A 27,178-nucleotide genomic window follows, 5' to 3' on the forward strand; every position below is an offset into this window, starting at 1 on the left:
AATTGCACTGCCTTTAACACCTTCATGAAGAAAAATCCAAAGGATTTGGTAGAAATGTCACATGACCTGGCTTTGTAAAGTAGAAGTCTAGAACTCGCTGTATCTTGGATTTCCTGCCTACACTCAACCTGATGTTGCCCTTCAGATCTTGGGAGGTGGTTCCCAAAAAAAGCCTGAGAAACAAACTGTCATTCTGTCCAAATAACACCATGAAGACCGAAAGTCAATTTAAAAAATTCATATTAGAGCCAGTAATTGATTCAGCAGCTTTAATTGGCAGGAAGATGCTGGTAGATATACATGAAAATTCATCATGGCATAAAGAAAATATTATTTTAAATGGTGAGCAATTTAAAAGTGCTTGTGTTCAATGGGACTTAACTTCCCTTGTACATAAATCACTGGAATTTAATACACAGAAAAAGTAAGCAGGTAAGAAGGCAGATGGATGGTGGCTTTTATTTCAAGATGATTTGAGTACAAGAGTAGAAGTGCCCAGCTGTAACTTTACAGGGTCCTGATGAGACTGCATGGGTCTGGTCTCCTTACCTAAGGAAGGATAAACGTCATTGAGAGGGTACAGCAAAGTTTCACCAGGCTGATTCCTGGGATAACTGGTTTGTTTTAAGAGGAAAGATTAAGCAGACTGGGCCTATATTCTGGACTTTATGAAAATGAGAGGTAACCTCATTGAAAGTCACAAAATACTTCTGGGTCTGGGAACGGCAGATGCAGAGTCAATATTTCCTCTTGCTGGGATACCTAGATTCAGGATCACAGTCTCACAATATGGGGTTAGATATTCAGGGCAGAGAAGAGGAGAAATCCCTTCGGCGTGGGTTGTGAATCTTTAAAATTCTCTATTCAAAAGACTGTGGAGGCCTAGTCAAGGCAGAGATCAATAGATTTTTGGATAATAAAGGAATCAGAGGATTTGGGATTAGTTAGGAAAGCGGAAATGGGATAAAAGATCAGTCATGATCTTATTGAACAGTGGAACAGGCACAGGTGGCTTATTAGGCTCTTTTAATTTCATTTTTTTTTATATTCATTCAAGGAATGTGGGCTTTGCAGGCTGAGCCAGCATTTAATTGGCCATTCCTAGTCGCCCCTGAGAAGTTGATGGTGAGCTGCCTTCTTGAACCGCTGCAGTCCTTGAGGTGCAGGTATACCCACAATGCTGAGATCCAGGATTTTGACCCAGTGACAGCAAAGGAACTGCAATGTATTCCCAATTCAGGATAGTGTGTGGTTTGCAGGGCAACTTCCAAGTGGATTTCCCATATTTTTGCTGCCCTTGACCTTCTGGTTGATAGAAGTTGTGGGTTGGGAAGGCTCTGTCGAAGGAGTCTTGGTGAGTTGCTGCAGTGCAGCTTTTAGATGGTACAAATGGCTGTTACTGTGCGCAGTGGTGGAGTGAGTGAATGGTTGCCTATCAAGCGGGCTGCTCTGTCCTGTCTGGTGTCGAGCTTCTTGAACGTTGTTGAAGCTGTACTCATCCAGACAGGTGGAGAGTGTTCCGTCACACTCCTGACTTGAGCCTTGCAGATGATAGACAGGCTTTGCGTAGTTAGGAGCGAGTTATTTGCTGCAGAGTGACCTTGTCTTGTAGCCACATTGTGGATGTGGCTGCTCCAGTTCAGTTTCTGGTCAATGGTAACAGCTTCTCAACGAACTGTTGTGTTATATTAAATATTTGGCTATTGAGAAGGAATAGCATTAGATTCTACAGTTACTTGCTATTTATCTCAGGAGCTCAGAAATAGTCCTCAGTGCATCCTTTAACATGTAAAACCCACAGAGAATGAACACTCAGTATTAGTATTTTCCACCATCTCTCTCTTTTATCAACCACCGTTACCAGAGGAGTTCCCTCCTGGCCAGATTTGAGAGTGAAATGGTGAGGGACAATATGATGGGATGAAGGTCTGTCACATTAGGCAATGGCAAAAGGCCACACACCTCTGCCTCCCCTCTCCCCTTTCTTCTCAATGATCATAAGCTTTGTGTTATTTAGAGGAAAAGAAAATGAAAATGAAAATCTTATGTTATGAGGGAAGGCCTGAACGCACAGTGAGACCAACATCTGTGGGATCAGCAGCAGTGTGTATGAAAGGAGTGCCAGAGAAAGCAGGAGCGCCCATTTTGAGAGGGGCTGAGAGGTGGAAGTGCCGCTGTTGAGGTGAGAGTGTGGGCTTTTTGGTGATGAGGGTGAGCAGGTAAGGTGTTTTTTTCCTCTTTTTTTTCTTAGCAGGAGGGTCTGGGGTTATGCTGGGGCCTGTGGTATGCTTCTGCTGTGGGACATGGGAGATCAGGGACATATCCAGTTCCCCTGGTGATTACACCTGCAGGAAATGTATCCAGTTGCAGCTCCCGTCAGACCACAGAGCATTTGGAGCTGCTGTCGGTCTCGCTGTGGAGTATCCGGGACGTAGAAAGGGCAGTAGGTAGTACATTTGGTGAGTTGGTCATGCCGCAGGTACAGAAAGAAAGATGAGAGACCTGAAGGAAAGACAGTAAGGGCAGTCATGTAGTGCAGGAGTCCCCTGTGGTCATTCTCAAACAGGTATACCATGTTGGATACCTTTGGGGAGATATCTTCCGAGGGGAAAACGGCAGCAACAGCCCAGTTCGTAGTACCACAGAGGGCTTTGCTACACCAAAGGGGAGGCGTAAGACTGGGAGAGTGTTATGAGAGACACAAGAGACTGCAGATGCTGGAATCTCAGATGGAGGATCTCAGCAGGTTGAGCAGCATCTTGGGGGGGGGGGGGTGGTGGTGGGGGAGGAATTGTCGACGTTTTGGGTCAAAACCCTGCATCAGGTGAAATAGCTAGTACAGAGAGAGGCAACAGTGACACGGAGACCAGATTGCAGGGACGGGTGGATGGGGGGCGGGGGGGGGGGGGGGGGGGTTAGGGGGAGAGGATCCCGTATAGAAGGGTGACGGGCAGGGGAAGGGGGAGGGGTGGAGTTGGGGGACATGATAGATGGAGGTTGGCAAAATAGAAAGATGGAGCCAGGAGGGAGGTGGAGGCAGCGGCTAGAGGGTACCAAGTGCTGGAATTTGATAAGGAAGGAAGGTGATAATGGGAGCCATTAAGGGAAAAGGTGGAAGGCAGAAAGAAGCAGGACCAGATTGTTGGGGGGAGGAAGCAGGTGGGTTAAGTGTGCGGGGAGTAGGTGAATGGAACCAGGAGGGGGAGGGGTATGGAAATGGGTGATGGGGGGTGGGGGTTGAGGGCTGGACGGCAGGGAGGTGGGAGAGGGGACAAAAGTAGGACTGCAGGAGGATCAAATGGAGAGACAACAGGGTGGGGGGTTTGAATGGAGGTGTCTGTCAAGTTCGTCTTGACTAACTATTGCACTGTTTGTCAAGGAGTGCATTACTTCAGTATTGATGGGAGATATCCGAGGCGGCTCCTCAAACAAGGCAATATGGACAACAATTAGGAACAAAAAAGTGTGTTGTCATTTTGCTGGAAGTGTATCACAGACCTCCTGTCAACAGGAGATAGAGGAACTGATATGTTGGCAGATACAAAGAGATGTGATGATAAGATAAGACAAGACAAGACAAGACAAGACAAGACAAGACAAGACAAGATAAGATATTTATTTATTAGTCACATGTACATCAAAACACACACTGAAATGCATCTTTTTGCGTTACTGAGAACATGCTGTGCGGGCAGCCCACAAGTGTCGCCACTCTTCCGGCACCAACATAGCATGCCCACAGCTCCTAACCTGCAGGTCTTTGGAATGTGGGAGGGAACTGGAGCATCCAGAGGAAACCCACGCAGACACAGGGAAAACGCACAAACTCCTTACAGACAGCAGCAGGAATTGAACCCGGGTCGCTGGTGCTGTAATAGCGTTACGCTAACCGCTACACTAGTATTGGGGATTTTAATTTCCCAAATAGTAACTGAGATTGCCTTCATGTAAAAGGCTCAGAAAAGGAAAATTTTTGACACAGTATGTATATTGACCAAGAAGAGAAGAAGCATTAACTGGACCTTGTCATAGGGAATGTGGCCAGTTAATTGGAGGGAGTGTCAATAGGGGATCATTTTAGAGAAAGTGACCATAACTCTGTACATTTCAAAGTGGTTATGGAAGAAGATTAGGATAGACTCGGAATAAAGGTCTTAAATTGGAGGAAGACCAATTTCATTAAACAAAGACATAATCTGGCAAAGGTAGACCGGGAGTATCTACTTACAGGCACAATGCGAAGCATTCAAAGAAGAAAATAGCAAGAGTTCAGGGCCAACATGTTCCTATAAGGATGAAAGCCAGGAATAACAAGTACCAGGAACCCTGGATGTGGAGGGATACTGAGGGTGGAGTAGAAATAAAACAGGAAGCTTATTTCAGGTAGAGAGAACTTAAGACAGAGGAGGCCCATCAAGTGTATACAAAATGCAGGGGGACGCTGAAAAAGAAATTAGGAAGGCAAAGAGGGGTCACAAAATATCACTAGCAGACAGGATTAAGGTAAATCCAAAGGCATTTTAGATGTAAATTAAAGATAAGAGAATAATCAGGGAAAGAGAAGGGCCCATTCGGAACAACAGGGAATTTGTACACGGAGTCAGAAGGTAGAGGTGAGGTCCCACATGAATACTTTTTATTGGTATTCACAAAGGAAATTGATTTAATAATTGAAGAATTCATCAAAGGGGAAAGTGAAATTCCAGTGCAAGTCTCCGTAAATAAAAGAGGAAGTACTCAAAGCTTTAGTGGGTTTAAAGGAGGATAAGTCTCCAGATGAGATTTATCCCAGGGTGCTATGGGAGGCAAGGGAAGAAATTGCTGGGGTTCCTGCTGAGATTTTTAAATCTTTGCTGGCCATAAGTGATGAATGGAGGGTGGCAAATGTGGTCCCCCTTTTCAAAAAGGGTAGCAGCGAAAAGCCTGCCAACTGCAGACCTGTGAGCCTAACATCACTAGTGTCTGAAGGAAATCTGAAGGACCAGATTATTGATCACTTGGAAAGGCAGGGAGCAATCAGAGAGAGCCAGCATGTCAGCATTTGTCAAGGGAAGATCTTCTAATACTGGTCCAAAATGTTAAAGCCCATGGGATCCAGGGCAGGTTGGCAAATGGGATCCAATATTGGATTGGCAATAGAAGACAGAGTGCGACGGTAGAGGATTGCTTTCGAGATTGAATGCCTGTGACTCTTGGTGTCCCACAGCGATCGGTACTGAGACGCTCTCTGTCTTTTATATTCGTGAGTGACTTGGATGTGGATGCAGATGTAGATGGCATGATCAGTAAGTTTGCAGATGACACTCAGATTGTCAGAGTTGCTGACAGTGTGGAGGGTGGTCTTAGGCTCCAGGGTGATGGAGATTAATCCAGACAAGTGTGAGGTGTTGTATTTTGGAAGTACAATGGCGCTAGGACATACACTATTAATGGTAAGGTCCTTGGGAGTATTGAGGAACAGAGGGACCTTAGTGTGTACGTCCAAATATCATTGAAGATGGCAGTACAGGTAAGTAACCTGATGAAGAAGGCAGATGGGATACAGACCTCCAAGAGCATGAAGGTTATGCTCCAACTTTACAAAACATTGATCAGTCTTTAGCTGGAGTACTGTGTGCAGTTCCAGTCACCACACTCTAGAAAGGATATGATCGTGCTGGAGAGGGTACAGAGGAGATTCACCAGGATGTTGCCTGGGATGGAGCGTTTTAGTTATGAGGAGAGACTGGAGAGGCTGGGTCTGTTTTCCCTGGAGTAGTGGAGCAGATTAAGAGGTATGTAAAATTATGAGGTATATAGATAGGGTAGACTGCAGGAATCTTTTCCCCTTATCAGAGGTGAATAAAACTTGAGAACACAGATTTAGAGGGAATTTGAGGGGGACCTTTCCCCATGCAGAGTGGTGAGTACCTGGAATGCACCACAGGAGGGAATGGTGGAAGCAGAGTCACTGACAGTATTTGAAAGATGTCTGAATGAGCATCTGAATCGCCTCGGCATTGAAGGCTATGGGCCAAGTGCTGGAAGATGGAATTAATATGACGGGTGCCCACTGGTCAGTGTGGACATGGTGGGCTGAATGGCCTCATTCCCTGCTCTAGTTGTTCTTGTAGCACTTGATGTTGGCGTGATGACATCACTGGCTCTCTCATTCATGCAGATAGTTCACCAGGCATGATGCAGCAGACAAACCTGCTGTTCAACTACATCTTCATTACACCAGGCTTGTTTGTACAACCTTCCCCCAAGGACGTTCAAGAGTTATTCATCATGAACAGTTGCATCCATTGTGATTATGAGGTGACTTATTGACTATGAGACTCCCTGTGCTTATGAGGTGACTTATATAAGTGGAACGTAAGTAATTCAGGGAGGGTTGCACAGAGTTGTTTGTACTTTTATGATATCTGAGAGCAACCACCATCAATCACAGGTATGTTAACTGGCAGGCGACTTGTCAGTACATAGCAGGTATATTTGTTGATAAATGGTACACGTGCTTTGAGCTCACTTCTTTGACATGATTAAAGGAGGGACTGAGCAACATCCCAAATTCGCTGCCTAGAGAAGTTTATTTGCAACTTACATTTGCTCTATGGTGGCTTGCAAGTCATGATACTTATCATTGGGTCTATCACAGAGCCGATCTCAATGAAGATTGGTATAAAGTAAGACTGCACAACTATTTCAACACTTTTCTAGATCTTTCTCACCCCAATATTGTGACTCACCTCCAACAAACATCTATGGGGGTGGAGATAGAAGAAAAAAAATCCTCAACCTAAGAAGACAACACTCCAGAACCAAAATCCCCCGAACCTCATTAACCAAGGTGCCGTATGCAGGTGACACTTAACGTATTTGCATGCTTGGAGAATGAGCTCCAAGTGATTGCTGACACAATCACTGAGGCATACCAGAGGATGCGCCCACAATCAACATCCTCAAAAAAAGAGGTCCTTTATCAACCTGCCACTGCTACACCACATTGTCCTACATCAATAAAAGATCACAGCAAGACTCAGGAAAGCATGGATCACACACCATATCTTGGGAGCCTCATCTTGGGAGAACGAAATTCTCTACTTTTTTTGGTCAGCTGAGGAATAGGGCATTTGAAGATCAAGAGCTTGACTTGTTACTAAATTCATGGTCTACTGGGCATCAGTGATCTCTTTCTCTGTGTTTCTGAGACTTGGATTACCTGCAGCAGGGACTCAAGGCACTAGAAAGATACTACCAAAGCTGCCTCCACAAAATCTTCCAAATTCATGGAAGGATAAGTGAACCCATATCAGTGTCATTTGCCCGGCCAACATCCCCAGCATTCGGGAAAAAGTTACATTCAGTCGGCTACTTTGGGTGGATCACATCATTTGCATGCTTTTCGCCAGACTACTGAAACAGACAATCTTTTCCAAACTCCATCATGGCAAGAGGTTACTGGTCAGACAGAGGATTCGAACATGTTCTCAAAATCTCCTTGAAGAAAAGTAATATCCCCACTGACTCCTGGGAATCTCTGGCCTATGACTGCTCAAAGTGAAGTAGTATTCAGGATTTTAATGAGGATGCTGAGGCACGCTTAGGAGCAGACAGAAAGTCTGCACAAGTGCCAGAAGGAAAACAACGTTCACAAACTACTCTCCCACCTGTGCTGTAGCATATTGGCCTCATTAACCACCACAGAAAAATACATGTTTGCAAGAGGAACTTAGAGGTTTGAACCATGGCTTCAGAACACAGCAAAGGTAAATATAGAAGGAATACAATGCACATAAAGAGATTGCAAGGGTCGCTGAAGTAAATAATATACTATTGCTCTTCTGGTGAGGCTATCAAACCTGACAATTACAACAATCCTTCTCCATTGACATATACTAGAATGCTGGCTGCTCTCTCACTGGCCCTGTCTATTTTTCTTGTTCCATTTCATCCAAACAGGTCAAACTCATTAAAGAAAACTGCACTTCATCCCTTTCTGACATCATTCTCGCTCTGACTGGTTGCTTCCTGCATTTTGATGATTGTTTCATTAAGGAGTTTTCATATACCGCCATTGAACAATGTCTTTGCCTCTTCTGCAATTATATTCTGCCCTCCGCCCCATTTGGCAACCATAAAAATTCAATACCATTGCAATGATAGCTTGGAGCAACCTTAACAGTTACCATAGCTACGAGATGGGGATGTCACATCCATGCAATTATAGATAATAGCAGAAAATACTTCCATCCTCACAATGAAGGTGGCTGTGTTTCATTGAAAAAAATAACCTTCTTTCAATGACATCTCTATCAAAACCTCACTTTTATAATCTTCCCAAAATATCTTCCAGTTAAGATTGTATCACACTCAAAAATCTATAATTCTCTCTCCTCAATATCCAAGAACTTCTACTTTAATAAAATGAATGGACTTAAATGGTCACAAGAAAATGTTCACAAGATCAGCAATTATACTTATAGCCAATTTAATGCAGTGCAACCCCACAGGGCGATTCAAAAAAAGTGCCACAAAATCCATCATTGTCGAAACAAGAGACATCATAACATTGGTCAAAGAGGGAGGACTGAAGGATCAAACTAAATGAGGAATGAGACGTGAAGAGCACAGATTTGGTGAGAGAATAACCTTTGTTTTGGTAGCTACAGATATGGCCACCAATGCTGCAGTGATTCAAATCAAGGTTATTAAGATGCTAGAATTAATAGAGCACAGATATAGTCTACTCTCTACGCACTCATGACTGCATGGCTAGATTCTGCTCCAACTCCATCGACAAGTTTACAGATGATATCACCGTAGTGGGCTGTATCTTCAATTACAACAAATCAAAGTACAGGAAGGAGATAGAGAACTTAGTAACATGATGTCATGATAACAACCTTTCCCTCAACGTCAGCAAAACAAAAGAGCTGGTTATTGACTTCGGGAAGGGGGGGACGGGGCACATGCACCTGTCTACATCAATGGTGCTGAGGTTGCGAGAGTTGAGATCATGAAGTTCCAAGGATAGAACATCACCAATAGCCTGTCCTGGTCCAACCACGTGGACACCATGGCCAAGAAAGCTCACCAACACCTTTACTTCCTCAGGAGGTTAAAGAAATTTGGCATGTCCCTGTCAGCCCTCACTAGTTTTTATCAATGCACCATAGAAAGCGTCCTACCTGGATGCATCACGGCTTGGTATGGCAACTGCTTTGCCCGTGACCACAATAAACTGCAGAGAGTTGTGGATACAGCTCAGCACATCACGGAAACCAGCCTCCCCTCGATGGACTCTTGTCTGCACTTCTCACTGCCTCAGTAAAGCACCCAGAAGAATCAAAGACCCCACCCAGCCTGGAAATTCTCACTCCTCCCCTCTCCCATCGGGCAGAAGATACAAAAGCCAGAAAGCATGTACCACCAGGCTCAAGGACAGCTTCTATCCTGCTGTTATAAGTATTGAATGGTTCCCTCATACAATGAGATGAGATAATAAGAAGACAACAACAATCTACCTCATTATGACCTTGCACCTTATTGTTTACCTGCACTGCATTTTCTTTGTAACTGTTCCACTTTATTCTGCATACTGTATTGTTTTGTTTGTACAACCTCAATGCACTGTGTAATGAACTGATCTGTACGAACAGTATGCAAGACAAGTTTTTCACTGTACCTTGGTACAAGTGACAATAACAAACCAATTCCAATTTTCATAGAGTCATACAGCATGGAAACAGGTCCTTCAGACCACTAGGTCCTTTCTGACCATCATGAACTCATTTAGAATGAGCCCATTTTATTCTCCCCAAGTTCCCTTCAACTCTCACTGGGCTCTACCACTCATCCAGGGGCAACTTAGAGTGGCCAATTAACCTACCAACCTATATGTCTTGGGTTGTGGGAGGAAGAGATGAGGGAAACCAACCTGGTCACAAGGAGAATGAGCAAACTCCACACAGACAGCACCAGAGGTCAGGATTGAACCCTGGTCACTGGAGCTGTGAGGTTGCAGTTCCACTGCACTGCTCAAATCTCTTATATGTGTGTGGGAGCGGAGGAATTTACAGAGATAGGGAGGGGAAAAACCATAAAGGAATTTAAAAAAAAAAGAAGAGAATTTTAAAACCGAATTGTTGGGACAGAGGGTGGCAGTTTTGGAGGACCTTAAGTTTACAGAGATAGAGTGTGTTGGAATAATCAAATCCAGAGCTAACAATGGTATGGTTGAGGGTCACATAAAATTTTGAACAACCAGAATGAAATGAACATTTTGGCCTCCAGATACATACATATAAAAAAAATTCAGTTCCCTGCACGAAGTGAAATAGTTGATATATTTACTTAATCTCTGTGAAAAAAGACTGTCTTTTTGACACAACGCCTTGTTATACAACTATAAATTTTACAAGCCCAATAAAATTGTCAAGGGTTTAAAGGATAAATACTCTTGCTGACACTTTTGCTGTACTTGCTGGGTGAATTTGCCTTTCACTGTGCTGCTTTACGAGACATTTTAAATTAGAATAACAACCTCTTCAATGAATACAGGTGATAAATGGAAAGAAATAAGGATGGGATATCTCTTTAAGATACACGGCAACAGATTTAAACTCGAGTGTGAAGGATACATTGAATATCAGGTATATGATGCATACAAATCATACAAGTATGGGTCTGATTTAGTGATACAGGAAATTTTGCTCCAAAATGATTTCTAGCAGAATCTAAACAAATCACGTGCATGATATTGTTGCAAATAGACTTGAGACAGAACATTTTCCAACCATGTTTACAATGTTATCAATACGGAGAAGATTGGAAGTCTTCCCTTCATTTTCCAGTGAACATTACCTTTTCATAAAACAAAGGTCTGTCACAACTCATAGTTAAGTGCTTATATATTTGTCACTTACCTTATTAGGGCTTACTGCTGTTATTATCCAGACACACTGAGCATTGCTGTCATATTGGAAAGGGAAATTGGGAGACACAAAGCTACCAGATGGACCATTCAGATTAACTCCACACGTTTTCACTGAAAAAAGCAAAAAAAGAGATTGTTAGATGACACCTGCCTCAAATAACGAAGAAAACTGACCATAAATATATTGAACTTTTTCATAACATGTCACCAGGAATTTCCATGTTGGTTTTTCCCACCTGCAGCAGTTACTTTGGCAGAAGAGCAGAAAGAACACTGGATGAAAGAATAAATGGGCTTCCTAGCAATCTTCTGCTAAATTTCAGTAACTAATCCAAAGAACTCAGGAAACTTCACAGCACAGAGCTGCAGTTATAATTTTATTACACATAGGCACTTGTTCAAAAATTATTTTTATATTAAAAGAATGCATTACAAACAAAAAGAAATTGAAGACCTTTTGTTTTATAGCTCTAAGAAGTTCATGTCCTTACAAATGTCAAATGAGAAAGGACAACATAATGTACAATCTGGTAAATGGGACACACCTAAAGTTAGGATACTATGCCTTGGTACTTGTGAAGTTTTTGTACAGTGTGACCAATCCATTGTCCTTTGCATTAGCAACACAATAGTTGATCTTTGAAAAGAATCAGGGTGAATGAACATAGAATTAGAAGGAAATTATTCAGCTTAATGTGCCCAGGCTGTCTCATTTAAAAGAGATATTCAATTGAACCCACATAATTGCTCTTTCCAAACTTTCCCCAAACTTCTCTTTTTTTCAGGGATATGTCCAGTGTGGAATTTAGATCAAAGGAAGTAAGGCCAGATTCCTGTGGGATGTACTGAGCTAACTGATGTCATTTGCAGAAGCATTTGTGCACTAAAGTTGGCCCCAGCACCCCTTGGTAAAAGGAGCTAAAAGAGTCAGACAAGCACCTTCTGGTCACTGATTAGTGAGTGTCGGTGGAAAATATGTGCAAGATGAGAACAACAAGGATGTGATACACTCAGGGTAAGATACCCTGTCTGCATGCACAATTCAAAAATGGTTATAGTAGCTACATCGATGAAGCACTGCATAGCACACATAGAGTGCCATTGATTGGACGCAGCACCCGTGCAGAATGAAGGGACAGATGAGGAGAAAATAAAAGAAAAATAAGAATATGTACAATCCCATAATACACTTCAATTTATTTTGTCTGATGATTTTTACAATGGCTTAGTTTTAACATACAATATATGTTAAAACTATTGTACATTAAAACTAAGTGATTAACATTTTGTTAATGAAGTAAGCAGGAGTTTGTTAGATGGCATTGACTTTTCAATGCGTCTCAGCTGAAGTTGAGCAAGTCAAAGGAAAAGATTACAGAATTTTTAAAAATCATATTACATTCAGTGAAAATCTTTTAAACTAGTGTAAAAGCAATCATTCTGGAAGCCAATTCTCCCCATAAGATCAGTCATATCCCACTCTGAATGAGCCATCATGATGAATTCCCTCATTGAGCAAATCTGCATTCCTTCAAGACGATATTAAAACTAAGGTTTATCAGGAAAGACTGAGATACTAATAGGCACATTTAAACACTTTCAATTCTCTTTGACTTACTGAGAAACTAACAACACCATTGATTCTGCAGAGATGTTTTAAAAATATTACTTTTGTTTAGAATCAGCTAATACACAAATGATTGAAATACTTAATTTTCGGCTGCATTAATCAAACCGTGCCGAGCTACCATGCTTATTATATATTTATATATATATAAAAGAATATCTTTCACTGCAAACATTTCATTTGAAGGTTTAAAACACCACCTGAAATCACTGGTTTGCAGAAGATTTTATATTTGGTAAAATACAATTACAGAAGTTTGAGCAAAAGGAAAAACACGTCTTTACATAAGCCCAGTATTGTAATGTGTGCCCAAATGGCTGATTGGCACCAACATACTTGCAACTGTAAGAATACGAAAAGTAGCAGGACGGAGCATAAATATAAAAACTTCTTACAAGCCACAAACAATTCTTAAGGATTAGTGTGCTAAAAATATGGATGCAAAGCATTTTTTGTGATGCAAATGAAAAAAGGCTTTCCAAAGCATAAAACAATTTCAAAGATTTCTGGGTTGTATTGCAAAGCTCTATAAATGTAGTTGGGCCCTTCTGATTATGAAGCATATTTGCAGACCACACGTTGACCTGTATCTTATGATGTCATTACTCATGCAATGCCAGTTGAGAGTTTTGTTGGGGAAATCAGTTCATTTTGTTCTGAAACACACTTGTTGTTGGGCACTGTCAGAGGTATTAAGAGCACTGCTATCTTTACAGCAGTATGATGTAAAGAGGCTTCCATGGGCCAGTCCCAGCCATACAGAGGGAAAATTTGTGGATCCCCTTTACCTAGCCAGCTTCTTTTCTTTGGATTTTCTACTCTTTCTAATACAATCAACATCAAGACCATCTCAGGATTCTCTCCTGTCCCCTGCCGACCGATTGATTTTGCAGTTACTGATCTCTTAAACCTTAGAAGCTGATCACACCTTGCCCAAACCCTGCTCCATATTCAGTTATAGTATAGGAAGAGAACATAGGCCTCTATAAGTGACTTCTCTAAAATACTTCCTCTTGACCAGATGACTCTTCTTGACACCCAGGCACAATTAGCACTTTATGCTACCCCTCCTACCAATCTAGAATTAAACTGACATCCAGATCCCTACTCTAGGGTTTTGGAGAATAATGTACCAAACTTAAAGCAAAGGCAAAATTACCAAACAACTCAAAATAAAAATGTGTAGAACTGATACATTGGAGGGATTAAGCATCAATCAATGGTCTTTTTTCACTGACTCCTGAGTACTTTATATTTATTTTTAATGCAAAGTAGCTGAATGTGTTCATCACATAAAGCTGAAAGATTTTTGTTGAAAAACAGAAATATGAGCTATACTTTATTACACAGTTCATCTCACCAGCACGTCTACTTCCTCAGGAGGCTAAAGAAATCTGGCATGTCCCTGGCGACCTTTACCAATTTTTAATGATGCACCATAGAAAGCATCCTATCTGGATGCATCACGGCTTGGTATGGCAACTGCTCTGCCCATGACCGCAAGAAACTGCAGAGAGTTGTGGACACAGTTCAGTACATCACAGAAACCAGCCTCCCTTCCATGGACTCTGTCTATACTTCTTGCTACCTCGGTAAAGTAGCCAGCATAATTAAAGACCCCACCCACCCCAGACATTCTCTCTTCTCCCCCCTTCCATCAAGCAGAAGATACAAAAGCCTGAAAGCACTTACCACCAGGCTCAAGGGCAGCTTCTATCCCACTTTTATAAGACTATTGAATGGTTCCCTTGTACAATAAGATGGACTCTTGACCTCACAATCTACCTCATTATGACCTTGCACCTTATTGTCTACCTGCACTGCACTTTCTCTGTAGCTGTGACACTTTATTCTGCTTTCTGTTATTGTTTTACCTTCTACTACCTCAATGCACTGTGTAATGAATTGATCTGCATGAATGGTATTCAAGACAAGTTTTTCACTGTCAGTACATGTGATAATAAACCAATTCCAATACCACAGTTAACATCTGTGGCCTATAAAATCAAGTGTAATTTTCTTGACCCTCTGTAAGCTAAATGTTTGTCAAACAATCTAAAAATGTGCACTTAGTAACTTCCTTCCATGCAATTATCACAGGATGCATAGAAATGGGAATACAACAGAAACAAAATGCAGACCTTTGGTATTTTATCTGAAGTCATGTTTGAATAATATTGCCTTTTACACGTAACTACAAAATTCTTGTCAATTTGAAGAAGTTCCATTTTTACTCTGCAGAAAACTAATACAAAAACAGAAAATGCTGGAAATTCTTAGCAGGCTAGACAACATTTGTTGAAACAGAAATAATGTTTTAGGTCAATGACCTTCCATCAAAACCAGAATGTTTCACTCTCCACAGATGCTTCCTGACAGGAAGTTTGGGAGCCTTCTAGAAATCAGCTAGGATGGATCAAGAAATTATCAATGTGAGAGTAGACTTGAGAAAAATACCGAATGTACTCTGAGCTTTTTATAGGCAAGTAAAAAGAAAAGCCATTGGGGGCAAATGTAGGTTCCTCAATGACAGATACAGAATTTATTGTGGGGAATACATGGGAGAATAACTGAATAATAATTTTCCATCCATCCACATGGAAAAAGACACACATAACCTTTCAGATATATTACAGCATCAAGGGTCTAGTGAGAATAAGGAACTAAACAAACTAAGTTTTTGTCACAAGGTAGTATTACAGAAGTTTGTAAACTTGAAAGCTGGTAAATTCTAAGGATGCAATAATTTATATCCCAGAGTTTTGAAAAAGATGGAGGACGTAGAGACGCAGGGGTTCCCTGCATTATGGAAGACCTGATTTATGGAAATCTGACTTCATGCAAATTCTCCCATAAATTTTTAAAGCATTTTTTCAAGACAGGAAAGTTAGTTACAGAAATGCAAACATACTCAGGAGCTATGAAATGGGGGTAGCAGCTAGTTAATTCAAAAGACCAGTCTTCAAACAAAGCTGTTCACATGAAACATTCCTGCAGCAATTAAACAGATACATTGCCTTTCAGAACACAGCTGCTGGTTCACAGTGGGAGACCACTTCAGAGATTTGACAAATTTCTTCTATTGACACTTGTGAAGCACTTTATCAAACAATGTAACATCCATTGATACTTTAAGGCCATGCAGACTAATCATTAGATGTGAGACATTCTGATCCTGCCCCAATGTAACTGCACAGGGAAAGGCAATAATTAAATGTTTGCATTAATTGACCCTCATTGAAATTGTTCGTTTCCGACTGACGGGAAAATTGGTTTACAGACAGTTTTCAGGAACAGGACCCTTATGTAGCCCGGGGACTGCCTATACTGCATGATCTGGTTCTTATCTTCCAAAATTTCTGGAATTATTCCCATGGATTGGAGGGTAGCAAATGTAATCCCACTATGGGCCCATCCCCTGGTAACCAATGGATTCTGTTTTTACAGATGTCCGTAAATTGATTTTGTCCAGAAGTTGGAAAATACACAGAAACCATTTGGCAACCATGCATCCACAGTATTGTAATGAATGGCATCAAAAGCATGTAAGATGGATAAGAAAAATTACTAAAAGTGGAGAAAGAAGAAACTAGTTCTGCCATTCGTAGAAACGAATGTATGTACGTAAGTCGGATTTTTGAATTTAATAACATTATGTGAATTCAGTTGCATGTCGAGCTGTCCATAAGTCAGGCATTTATAACCTGGGGATGCCTGTATTTAAGAAAGGAAGGAGAAAAAAAAAACAGGAATTACTGACCTGTTAGCCTAATGCTATCAGGGAATGCTGGATTTTATAATGAAGGATGCAATGACAAAATACCTTTAATAAAATAATTGGATTGAGTTGACCCAATGTGGATTTACAAAAGTAAAATCATGTTTGACTAATCTGTTAGACCTTCTTGTCATACTGGCAATTAGAATAGATAAGGAGGAACCAATTGATGTTTGGACTTTCCAAAGGCAAAACTTACAAAATTCACAAAGGACTTGACAAGCTAGATACAGGGCAGGTGGTCCCCCTGACTGAGGAATCCAGGTTAATTAGGCACAGTTTCAGAATAAGCCATAGGACTGAGAATTCTTCACTCAGATGTTGATGAACCTTTAGAAATCTCTACCCTAGAGAGCTGTGCTTAGTTATTTTGCTCATTCAGAACAGGAATTGATAGATTTCTAGGCATTAAAGAATCGAGGTGCATGAGGATTAGTGCTTTAAAATTGTGCTGCACTAAGGGATCAGCCTGTGATCATGATGAATGGTGGTAGAGTCTCAAAAGGTTAGATGGCCTACTGCTGCTTCTCTTTCTTACATTCTTTTCTTCAGATGAGAAAAGTGCAAAAATGAATGGAAATCCGAGACAGAGGCACCTCCCTGTAAGACAAAGGACAGAGTAGCTCAGCTCCTTTGATGGCTGATGGAGTCCAGGTACTACTTCATGAATAAGTCCCAGCATGTCTGCGTGCTGTGATGAGTGAAGACCTGTTGCTTCTTCTGCTCTGGTCTCTGTGCAGCTCATTCAAAGTCACAACAGCTATGATTAAGGAAGTCGCTTGGCCCAAAAGATCCATGCCAGCTCCCAAAAGAGCAAATCCCAATGGTTCTATTCTCCTTATTTCCCTGTAGTTCTGCAAGTTATTCTCTCTCACATGTTCATCAATTCCCCACTGATTCACCTTGTCATTAACTTCCACACTGCCAGGAGATGTGGTGGAAGCAGATATGCTATTAATGTTTAAGAGACATTTAGACAGGCATATGAACAGGCAGGGAATAGAGGGATGCAAACCTCCAGCAGGCAGATGGGATTAATTAGATTGGCATGGTCAGCCCAGACATCGTCGGCCAAAGGGCTTGTTCTTGTGCTTTACTGTTCTATGTACACTGAAGGCTAATTTATGGTCATCAGTTAATCTAGCAGCATGTCTTTGGGATGTGGGAGGAAACTGGAGCACCTGGCAGTACCTCAAACTGTCACAAGGAGAACGTGCAAACTTTCACACGGACAGCAACGGCAGTCATGATCCCACTCCCTGGAGCTCTGAGGTGGCTGCACTATCATGCTACCTTTGCTGCCTGTTTTGTTCCTTTATTGCAATGAACTGACCCTGTATCGTGGCCAACATGAATTGCTTTGGACGACAGGGCACCAAGGAGATGAAGTGAAGAGAGTAAAAAATGGAGAGATCTGAATGAAAGCACAGCAACTGATAAATAAATGTAAAATTTGACGGTGAGGAATGAAACAGTGAAAGACCAGTGTAACCTTCAGCCAGAAAAGTCACAAAAGGTAGATTAACCTGTTGTAATGACTCATTTAAATAATGTTTAAATTTACTGTTGGAATATACTTGAATATTTAAGAAATATTAACCAAAGTTTACATGATTAAATGTTTTCAAAGCAATTTCAAGAAAGATTTCACTTAGGCCCTTCATAAAATGTTTTGGGGTACGTAAATTAACAAATCCTGAATGACATCCTTGGTGGTATAAAAAAACTTACACTGCACTTCCATCTAAATAAGTCATTTTTTTGACAATAATTACGAGAAAGATATGCATATACTTTCCATAGAATTGGTTAGCATGAGGCAAATTAAACACCACATCAATGTTCCAGAACATTCCTGTTCATAATGTGAGATAGTGATATATTTTTTGATATATTAAAATGTCCACTATGAATTTAAACTGACCAGCAATCACAAATCTTGGCAACTCACAGAAGAGTGTAGACTATCAGAGGTTTCAGTTAAACATTTGAGAATTTCAGTCATGTTACAATGCCACTGGGGCTACTGTCACAGCAGTGGTAATTTCAGCAAGCCTCAATTTGTAAAATTATCCTTCCCCTTAAATACATCTATGTAGAGTGCCTATTTTATTTTAATGCATGAACACATAAAATTCTTCAGTTTAATAGGTTCCACTTAGGAGGTCTGCACCTCTGCAACTGGTGACTGAATGATTGCCAACGACAATACCATTGTGACATCCCTTTTCATAGATCATGAATATCATTCCTCAGACAACATCATTTGTTTGCTTCCAGACTGATTCACTGTTTCATTTTGCTGCGTTTAAAGATTTTTTTTCTGGTTTTGTCAAGTCCACTGACTGCACAACAACATTCTATTCACCTTCCACAGTATCTCATGAAAAGACTTTAAATGAAAAGTACAATCTTTTGAAGACCAAATATGTCCAACCATTTCCAAAACTTAAAAAGCATGGACAATTATGGTGTCCCTGGTTCTGATGATCATTGCACAACTATCAGTTTGCAAGCATACTGTATGTTTTCAGTAGGAGTTTTCCAATTATGTTCTCAATGCAACAGGCATTAGATTTAGTGACAACATAAATCCCAGGAATTAATCAGAACTTGCACAATGATTTGATTAGTTTGCTAATAATTTAATTTTCGTTTGTGTCAGGAAACAAATTAACACAAGAACAGAGAGAATAAGATGCTTGAAAAGCTTTGTGTCACATTTAAGTATGTGGTATGTGAAGGAAGTGGCAGGATTTTACTTTGGATTATACTGGCAGAGTATCAAATCAATTGATACATCTAGATGGAAAATTAAGTGACCGCATGGTCTTCAATCATAAGAGAGAAAACAATTGCATTGGTGTCGTATGCCTTTGCAACTCTTTATTGGTATTTGGTTATTTTGGCATGCATTACACAAAACCCTCCGTTGCCAATACACTGTAAGTGCATCTTGCATCTCGTGCCATCCTCCAGCAGCATACATAAGTTGATATATTTTAATTATTCTCACATTCAACTGATAATTTCCTGATTTAACTCAGGTGCAGAGAACAGATAAATATATCAGCAACCAAATAAATGAAATCATGCAAGATTTTCATGCCATCCTACGTTATTTATCCTCTTAATTATTGTAATTTGATAATGGGCTAGATTGTGCTTGATCATTCTGTGAAAGACTTTTGAACTCAAAAATTTTAAAATTGCTCAAAATAATAACACAATTGAATGTGCTTGAAAATATGTTCAAGTGACAGAAATTAATTAAAAACATCAAGACTAAGTAAAACAAAAACGACGCTTTGCTTTTGAAAGAGATTGGACATCCCATTCAAATGAATGGAATGCAAAAGGATTCCAATCCCTCAGCTCAGAGTATTTGTGATCCACTCAGATTCAGTGCTGAGTTCAGCAGCAGCGTGGGAGGTCAGAAGTGTGGACATCTGATGACTTCCATCTGCTGCCCGTGGAAATCAGGAGAAAACTGATTTGCACATTGTAACTAGGCCATAATTCCTTTGAGAACTATTGCCTGGTCAGCAACAAGATTCAGCCCATTACCCACCTCGTTAGTTACTTCAGAATGGCTGCAAAAGAATCTTAACTATTCCCAGATCCTATTTGATTTTGGCTACTCTTTCTAACTTGCTTTTTCTTATTGGAAGTGATCTTTCCAGAATAGCTATTGATTTATTGTCTTTTAATTGCCTGATGTTCCCTTTCTTTTTCTGTTCATGTTAAGAACTTCACACCCTTAAATTTGATGTTTGCTACTGTTGTCACGTGGCTGGTATTGATGAAGTACAGCTGATTCCGTTTTAGAAGTAGGCATGAAATCATATCCCCAGTTTTAGCAGTAAAGTCTTCTGTCACGGTGATAAATTACATATCTGTTGCCAGCCTTCAATTATTCTATTGATTCAGTATCTGTTCCATACATGTCAAGAATTCTTAAGCATAATGGATTAATTGCAAAAATATCAAAATCATTTAAAGTCAGAATTAAATTTCCCCAGTCTTTTTGTTAATATTCATCCTTCACATTCTATCTGCACAGGAATCCATTGGATTTCTAGCTCTGACCAGACACAATGTGTTAGATCAACACCAGTGATCCTCATCCATCCACACTTATCTCTTCCAGACATAGAAGTCTGGATGGGCTGACACCCCTGCCTCCTCCCACCATGTCCAGAGAAGCAGTGGAGGCTCCCACTGTCAAATAAACCTCAGGCAATGAATCCTGAAGACCAATCTTCTGTATGAGCTGACAGCCTTTGTCAGCTCACTGGTTAATACACAAGGATATTTAAAAACTATTTAAATAGATTAACAAAAAGTATTACAATATATATTTGAATAAAATGTTAAATGCTAACAAATAATTAAAAACAAATTAAAATAAACTAAACAATGAACGTTGGAACAGTGGAAGGGAGTCAAAGACACAGAGGTCAGAGTGAGACTGGGATGGAGAATCAAGTGACAGGCAACTGGGACCTCATTGTCCCTTTTGTGGTCTGAACAGAGGTGTTCTGCAAAGTGGTCACCCAATATCCATTTGGTTTTTTAAAATATAGAGGAGATTCTACGATACAAGGTTAATGGCAGGATTCTTAGCAGTATGGAGGAACAGACTGATCTTGGGGTCCATGTCCATAGATCCCTCAAGGTTGCCACGCAGGTCGATAGCATTGTTAAGAAGATGTATGGTGTGTTGGCCTTCATTAGTCAGGGTATTGAGTTCAAGAGCCGCGAGGTAATGTTGCAGCTCTATAGAACCCTGGTCAGACCACACTTGGAGTATTGTATTCAGTTCTGGTCACCTCATTATAGGAAGGATGCAGAAGCTTTAGAAAGAGCGCAGAGGAGATTTACCAGGATGCTGCCTGGATTGGAGAGCATGTCCTATGAGGATAGGTTGAGTGATCTAGGGCTTTTCTCTTTGGAGAGGAGGATGAGAGGTGACTTGATAGAGGTGTACAACATGATAAGAGGCATAGATCGAGTGGACAGTCAGAGACTTTTTCCCAGGGTGACAATGGCTAAGATGAGGGTACATAATTTTAAGTTAATTGGAGGAATATATAAGGGGGATGCCAGGTAAAGTTTTATTTTTACACAGAGAGTGGTGGGTGCATGGAACACATTGCCTGCAGAGGTTGTGGGGGCAGATACGTTAGGGATATTTAAGAGACTCTTAGATAGCCACATGAATGGTAGAGAAATGGAGGGCTATGTGGGAGGGAAGGGTTAGCTAGATCTTAGAGCAGGATAAAATGTCGGCACAACATTTTGGGCCGAAGGGCCTGTACTGTGCTGTAGTGTTCTATGTTCTATGTGGACATCGGCTGTGGGCACCAAATACAATATACTAAACTGGAAGAAGTGCAACTGAATTCCTGCTTCACTGAGAAGTATAGTCTGGGTCCCTGGATAGCAGAAAGGGGTAAAAGGGCATATGCTGTACCTCCTATGGTTGTTGTGGAAAGTGCTGTGGGATAGGGACTGACTTCTGGAGGTAGAAGAATGCACCTGGAAGTCACTGAGGGAATGGTCCTCTTGGAATGCTGGAGCGGAAAGTTTGTCTGGTAGTGGCATCTTATTAAAGGTGGCTGAAATGACAGAAGATGATCCATTGAATGGGAAAGTTGGTGAGGTGGAAGGTGAGGACAAAGGAAATCCTCTCCTCATTCTGACTGGGAAGAGAAAGGGAAAGAACAGAGGCACAGGAAATGGAGCAAGTGTGGTGAAGAGATCTGTCAAGTGTTGGAACAGGAAAGTCATGGCTGAGGGAAAAAGAAATCAGATGAAAGGCAATGATGTTTTAAGCATCAGAATAGGTGATGGAAAAGTCAAGATAGCTGTGGGAATCTGTGGGCTTGCAACAACACTGTTCAATCCAGTGGATTCATCTGGTTATTGAACCCAAGTCTATGAATTTGATTAAAATGATCTTGCATAGCAACTTGACAGAGTGTACTAAAACATATAGGGATCAAGCAGAAAATGAAACAAGCTTAGATAACTTCTATGAAAAAAAATGATAGTCAAGCTAACCGTTTTCTTATAACGATGTTCTTTCAACTGCCCGACTGCACATTAAATTTTCCCAGTCCATTTTACAGTAAATGTATCTTGCGGTCAAAGTGACAGTGCTCACCAATGACCTCAAAGAAAGCAACCTACAAAGATTTAGTGGTCACTGTGGTGCCAACTTCTCCTTTTCATCACTGATCAATGTCAGGCATCTGTTCAAAAGGATCCCTGGCATTCAGCAACCGTAATGTGATCAAGTTGGCTGAGTATCCAATCACATTGGAGAATTCTCACAGATGAAAAACAAGGGTAATTTTTAAGCTAATAATTTAAACTCTACAGGGTGTGAAAAAAGAATTAGAATATGGACATACAATTGTACAGGTGCTGAAATATTATGATTAAGCTTTCAAATAGAAAGTACAACTTCAAAATCCATGAAATATTGAAGTATTTATCAAAGGGAATTAGACAAAATTAGTTTTTTTGTTAACGTCAGAGAGTTTGTAAAGCAATAAGCTATGGCTTAGTGTGAAAATGAAGTCATTTGCACCTTTTGCAACAATATATGACAACTTTGATTTAGTTAACAATTAAACTAGTTCATTAACAATAGAGATTTTCATCAATTCATTGACTTTCCTTAATTCTGGGAGTGAGGGACAAGAAACTGCAGAGATAGTGAAGAGAGGCTGCATCACTACAATTAAATGGGATTTCTGTATTAAATGTACATGCATAAGCCGAATTTCTGAAGATGCTTAATTGTCGTGATAGCTAAGGCTGATAATGTTGATAGCAATGCAACCAGAATAAGTAGGCCATTATTGTTGAACAGTTATGCTACTCTTCAGTGCCTATACAGGAAGATTCCATTGAAAAAAGTCCAGTCCAGCTGAAGAACCCAGACCCAAAAAAATCGACTGTCCATTTCTTTACACTGCCTGACCCGCTGAGTTCTTGCAACAGCTTATTTTTTTGCTCCAGATCTGAGCATTAGCAGTCTCTTGTGTCTCCAAGATTCCATTCAAGATTTTTCTCTATATTGCACATGGCTGGTAATTATACTATATAAATAAATATATATATATATATATATATATATATATATATATATACATATATGTCCCTATGTGACTTGTGCTGGAAAATTCCCTTTGCATATCTTGTTTCCCTATTCTCCTCCATAAGATGTACACATTCAATTATTTATATCTTCATTGTTGGCTCAGAAGATCACACAAGTTGACAAAAGAACATAATTACAAGGCTCTGCTGGTTTCCATCTGAAATCTCCAATATCAAGGCAAAAAAATCACTGCCTTTAAAAAGCAATCTGAGTTTACTCGATGCTTAATGTTAGTTTAAAAAGCATCACTTTGGAAGTTCATTCTCCTCACTGACTGACTAAAATAATAACCATGGTGAATGTTCCCCAATTATGTTAATTGAGGTTAATGGTAAAGAATATGTAAAAGCAAGTACAACAGGTGGCCAATAATCTCATTCATGTTCTGTTCTGATGACCAAAAATAATTTTCTCCTCCCCTTGTTTCTTCTTGACTTTGGATTCCACATTTAATATTGCAAACTGATCTGTCAGCATTTCACTACTCATGAAAAACCAAGATCGCTTTACATGTTTATGAGACACAGGTGTTACCTTTTATGCATTTCATTAAAGCAATCAATTTTAAGTGGAATTTCTGTTGGCCTGCGTTTCTTAGGTTTGGAAATCTGTGACTTGAATAGCTTAAATCTGCTCTGTACTTTATTTCTCCAGATTTAAACATATATATTGTCAACTTCAATTTATCAAACCCTTAGTTTATTTTTATCTGTTTTCAGCATTGACCAGATTATTGAGTATGAAAACACTGTCATCCATGAAAAAATGCTCATCCATACAAATTACAAAGGCAGCAAAATCCAGCACGTTGGATCCTTACTCAATGAATTGTGCAGGTAAAAGTACTGAGATCTTGATGCCTGTTGTTCTTGGCAGAGTATTGCTAGCAGCATCCAAAGTTAGAAAATAACATTCTGCCGAGAAGTTGGATGGTGTGGATATGCATTCGTGTGCATATTTATGCATAATACAATTACACTGAACTAAAAAAAATGAAAGACAATTGAAAATTAGTGACTTGCCACATGGACAAAGTCTATAATTTTCCTTCTGCAATCTTCAAAGGCACTGAAAAAGTTAAGAGCTCCTGGCATAGCAATATTGGCTGATAAACAGGAAACATAATTGGGATAATTGGGTCATTTTCAGGTTGGCAAGTTGAAGCTTACAATCTATCTTATTGAATTAAATGAACCGAGTGTATTGAGATGAGATAAGATATCATATTAGTCACATGTACATTGAAACACACAGTAAAATGCATCTTTTTGCGCAGAGTGTTCTGCGGGCAGCCCACAAGTGTCGCCACGCATCCGCCGCCAACATAGCATGCCCACAACTTCCTAACCCGTACATCTTTGGAATGTGGGAGGAAACTGGAGCACCCGGAGGAAACCCACACAGTCACGGGGAGAACGTACAAAGTCCTTACAGACAGCAGCCGGAATTGAACCCAGGTTGCTGGCACTGTAATAGTGTTACACTAACCATTAACATTACAAAGTAGACAAGCAAATGAAAGGGTAAAAATACCGCAAATGGAGTAGAACAAAGGGAAAAACAAGGTTATCCACTTTGTTAAGAAGTATAGAAAGCAGAATATTGTTAAAATCGATAAAGGCTACAGAATGTTGGTGAACAGAGTGATTTTGGAGTACTCATACATAAAAGGCAGAAAGTTAGCATGCAGGTACAATTAGTGATTGGAAAGGTATATTTTGGTTTAACTGCTGCAATGATTTTACTCATTTTTAAATGTTTCTGAGTGTCAAAGAAAAATCTGTTGAAAGCTTTGAAGGTTTCTGATTTTCCCTGACATTCAGAAACATTTTAAGCTTTTGACAAATTTGACAGCTGGCCGAAGCATGATGAAGGAATTTGGGATCAGTTCAGCTTCAGGGAGCAAATTCTCAGCAGGAGATTTGCAAAAGGTAAATTCATACTTGCAACACCCATCAGTGGCAAGTGTGAGCAGCTAGCCACTGGTAGCAAATTCTGGCTTGTATCATATTATAGCCAATTAAAGGCATGACCAAGAAATTCTTTAGGGACTGGAACGCTGTGTTAATTCAGCAGTACAAGGCACTCCAATAAAACATTTTAGTTGGGCTACTGCTATAATTCTACAATACACAAGGCCCCAAATCCCTGTCCTTCTGTTCTCTGTCATTAAGGAACATGAATCCTGGTCTGAGACATGGGTGAAGGAGAAAGCCCCTCTGGAGTAGAAGATTTGAGGTCAGCATCAATGTGGGTCATTGGCAGAAAGAGAAGTAAATTGTAACTGAGGATCAGGTTGTATCATTATGAGGATTGTGATCAGCTGCTGGGATATGACCCATGAGACTTACTATCCGAGGCCAGAGTAGAGAGGAGGGTCAGTCTTGGGAACAGAAGAACATGACGGAGTTGCAAACTGTGAGGTGGGCACTGAAGGATCAAGGGATTAAGGCATTATGAGGAGCATGTTGTGGTTCATAAAAACCAAATTGAATCAGGTTCCTAGCATTGGGCCTACAACCTAGAACATGCTAAAGCAGTTCCTCTTTAACATTAAAGTTTATGCTATGAAGGTCTGTATAACAAGAGTGGCCTATACTGTCCGTGAGTCTTGCAATCCTGATGGAAAATCCTCCAAGTAGTGTTCAGGCATGCTTTGCATAACCTAAGACACCATTGACAGGAGCCTCCGTACTTCAGCACCTCAGATGCACGGAAGACCTGAAAGGGTAACTATGGAGTGCACAATCAACACCTGCTCCTCACTGACCTGAAAAGATCCTTTTCATTGCAATTCATTTATGAAGTACACGTTACTTCAGGAAAGACGTGGTTAAACTGGAAAGAATGCAGATAAGATTTACAAGGATGTTGCCAGGACTGGAGGGCCTGAGTTACAGGGTGAGGTTGGCCAGGCTAGGTTTTTATTCCTTGGAATGTAGGAGAATGAGGGGCCACCTTATGTTTAAGTTCAAAATTATGAGAGTCATATATAAGGTGGAAGGTAACAGTCTCTCTCCAGGGTAGGGGAGTCCAAAACTTGGGGGCATAGACTTAGGGTGAGAGGGGTTAGATTTAAAAGGGACCTGAAGGGCAAATTTTTCCACGCAGAGGATGGTGAGTACATGGAATGAACTGCCAGAGGAAGTGGTTGAGGCAGGTGCAATAGTATCATTTAAGAAGCACTTGGATAGGTACATGGAGGGGTGGGGCCTGGAAGGATATGGGCTGAACGCAGGAAATTGAGACAAGCTGGGTGGGCACTGTGGTCAGCATGGACTCGTTGGGTTGAAGGGCCTGTATCCGTGCTTTACTGCTCTATGAGTCTATTTGCTTTATATCAGTATCTAGTTTCAAATTGACACCAGAATAATGAGATGAAGAGCTTACTGCCTGTTAAGAATGAGATACAAAATTGATGAGATCATATAATCTTAATTTAGTTCCTTTGGGTATCAGCGCACAACACAAAATCTTCCATAATCCAGAACTAATTAGCACTAATTTGGTAATTTCACTTGCAGGCCATAATTGTCACTGGTGTGAGAAATGGAGCCAGTGGTAGTGTATCTGTGTCTACTCATCCGATTGCATTGATGGGACGTTGGTGACAAATGGTCTTCTCGGTAAATGTGACTACGTGAGCAAGGACGCAATTTGGAACAAGCTTCTTTGTGA

General features: G+C 40.5%; 1 protein-coding gene across 1 annotated transcript in view; it reads right to left on the bottom strand.

Moving 5' to 3' along the window:
• csmd3b (CUB and Sushi multiple domains 3b) overlaps nucleotides 1–27,178 on the bottom strand; it is a 1,392,611-nt gene that overhangs the window by 502,940 nt on the left and 862,493 nt on the right. The window contains 1 exon segment of the mRNA XM_052022622.1: nucleotides 10,911–11,032. Coding sequence (XP_051878582.1) covers nucleotides 10,911–11,032 — 122 coding nt within the window.

Source organism: Pristis pectinata, chromosome 9 (genome assembly GCF_009764475.1).
Source record: "Pristis pectinata isolate sPriPec2 chromosome 9, sPriPec2.1.pri, whole genome shotgun sequence".
Lineage (NCBI taxonomy): Eukaryota > Metazoa > Chordata > Chondrichthyes > Rhinopristiformes > Pristidae > Pristis > Pristis pectinata.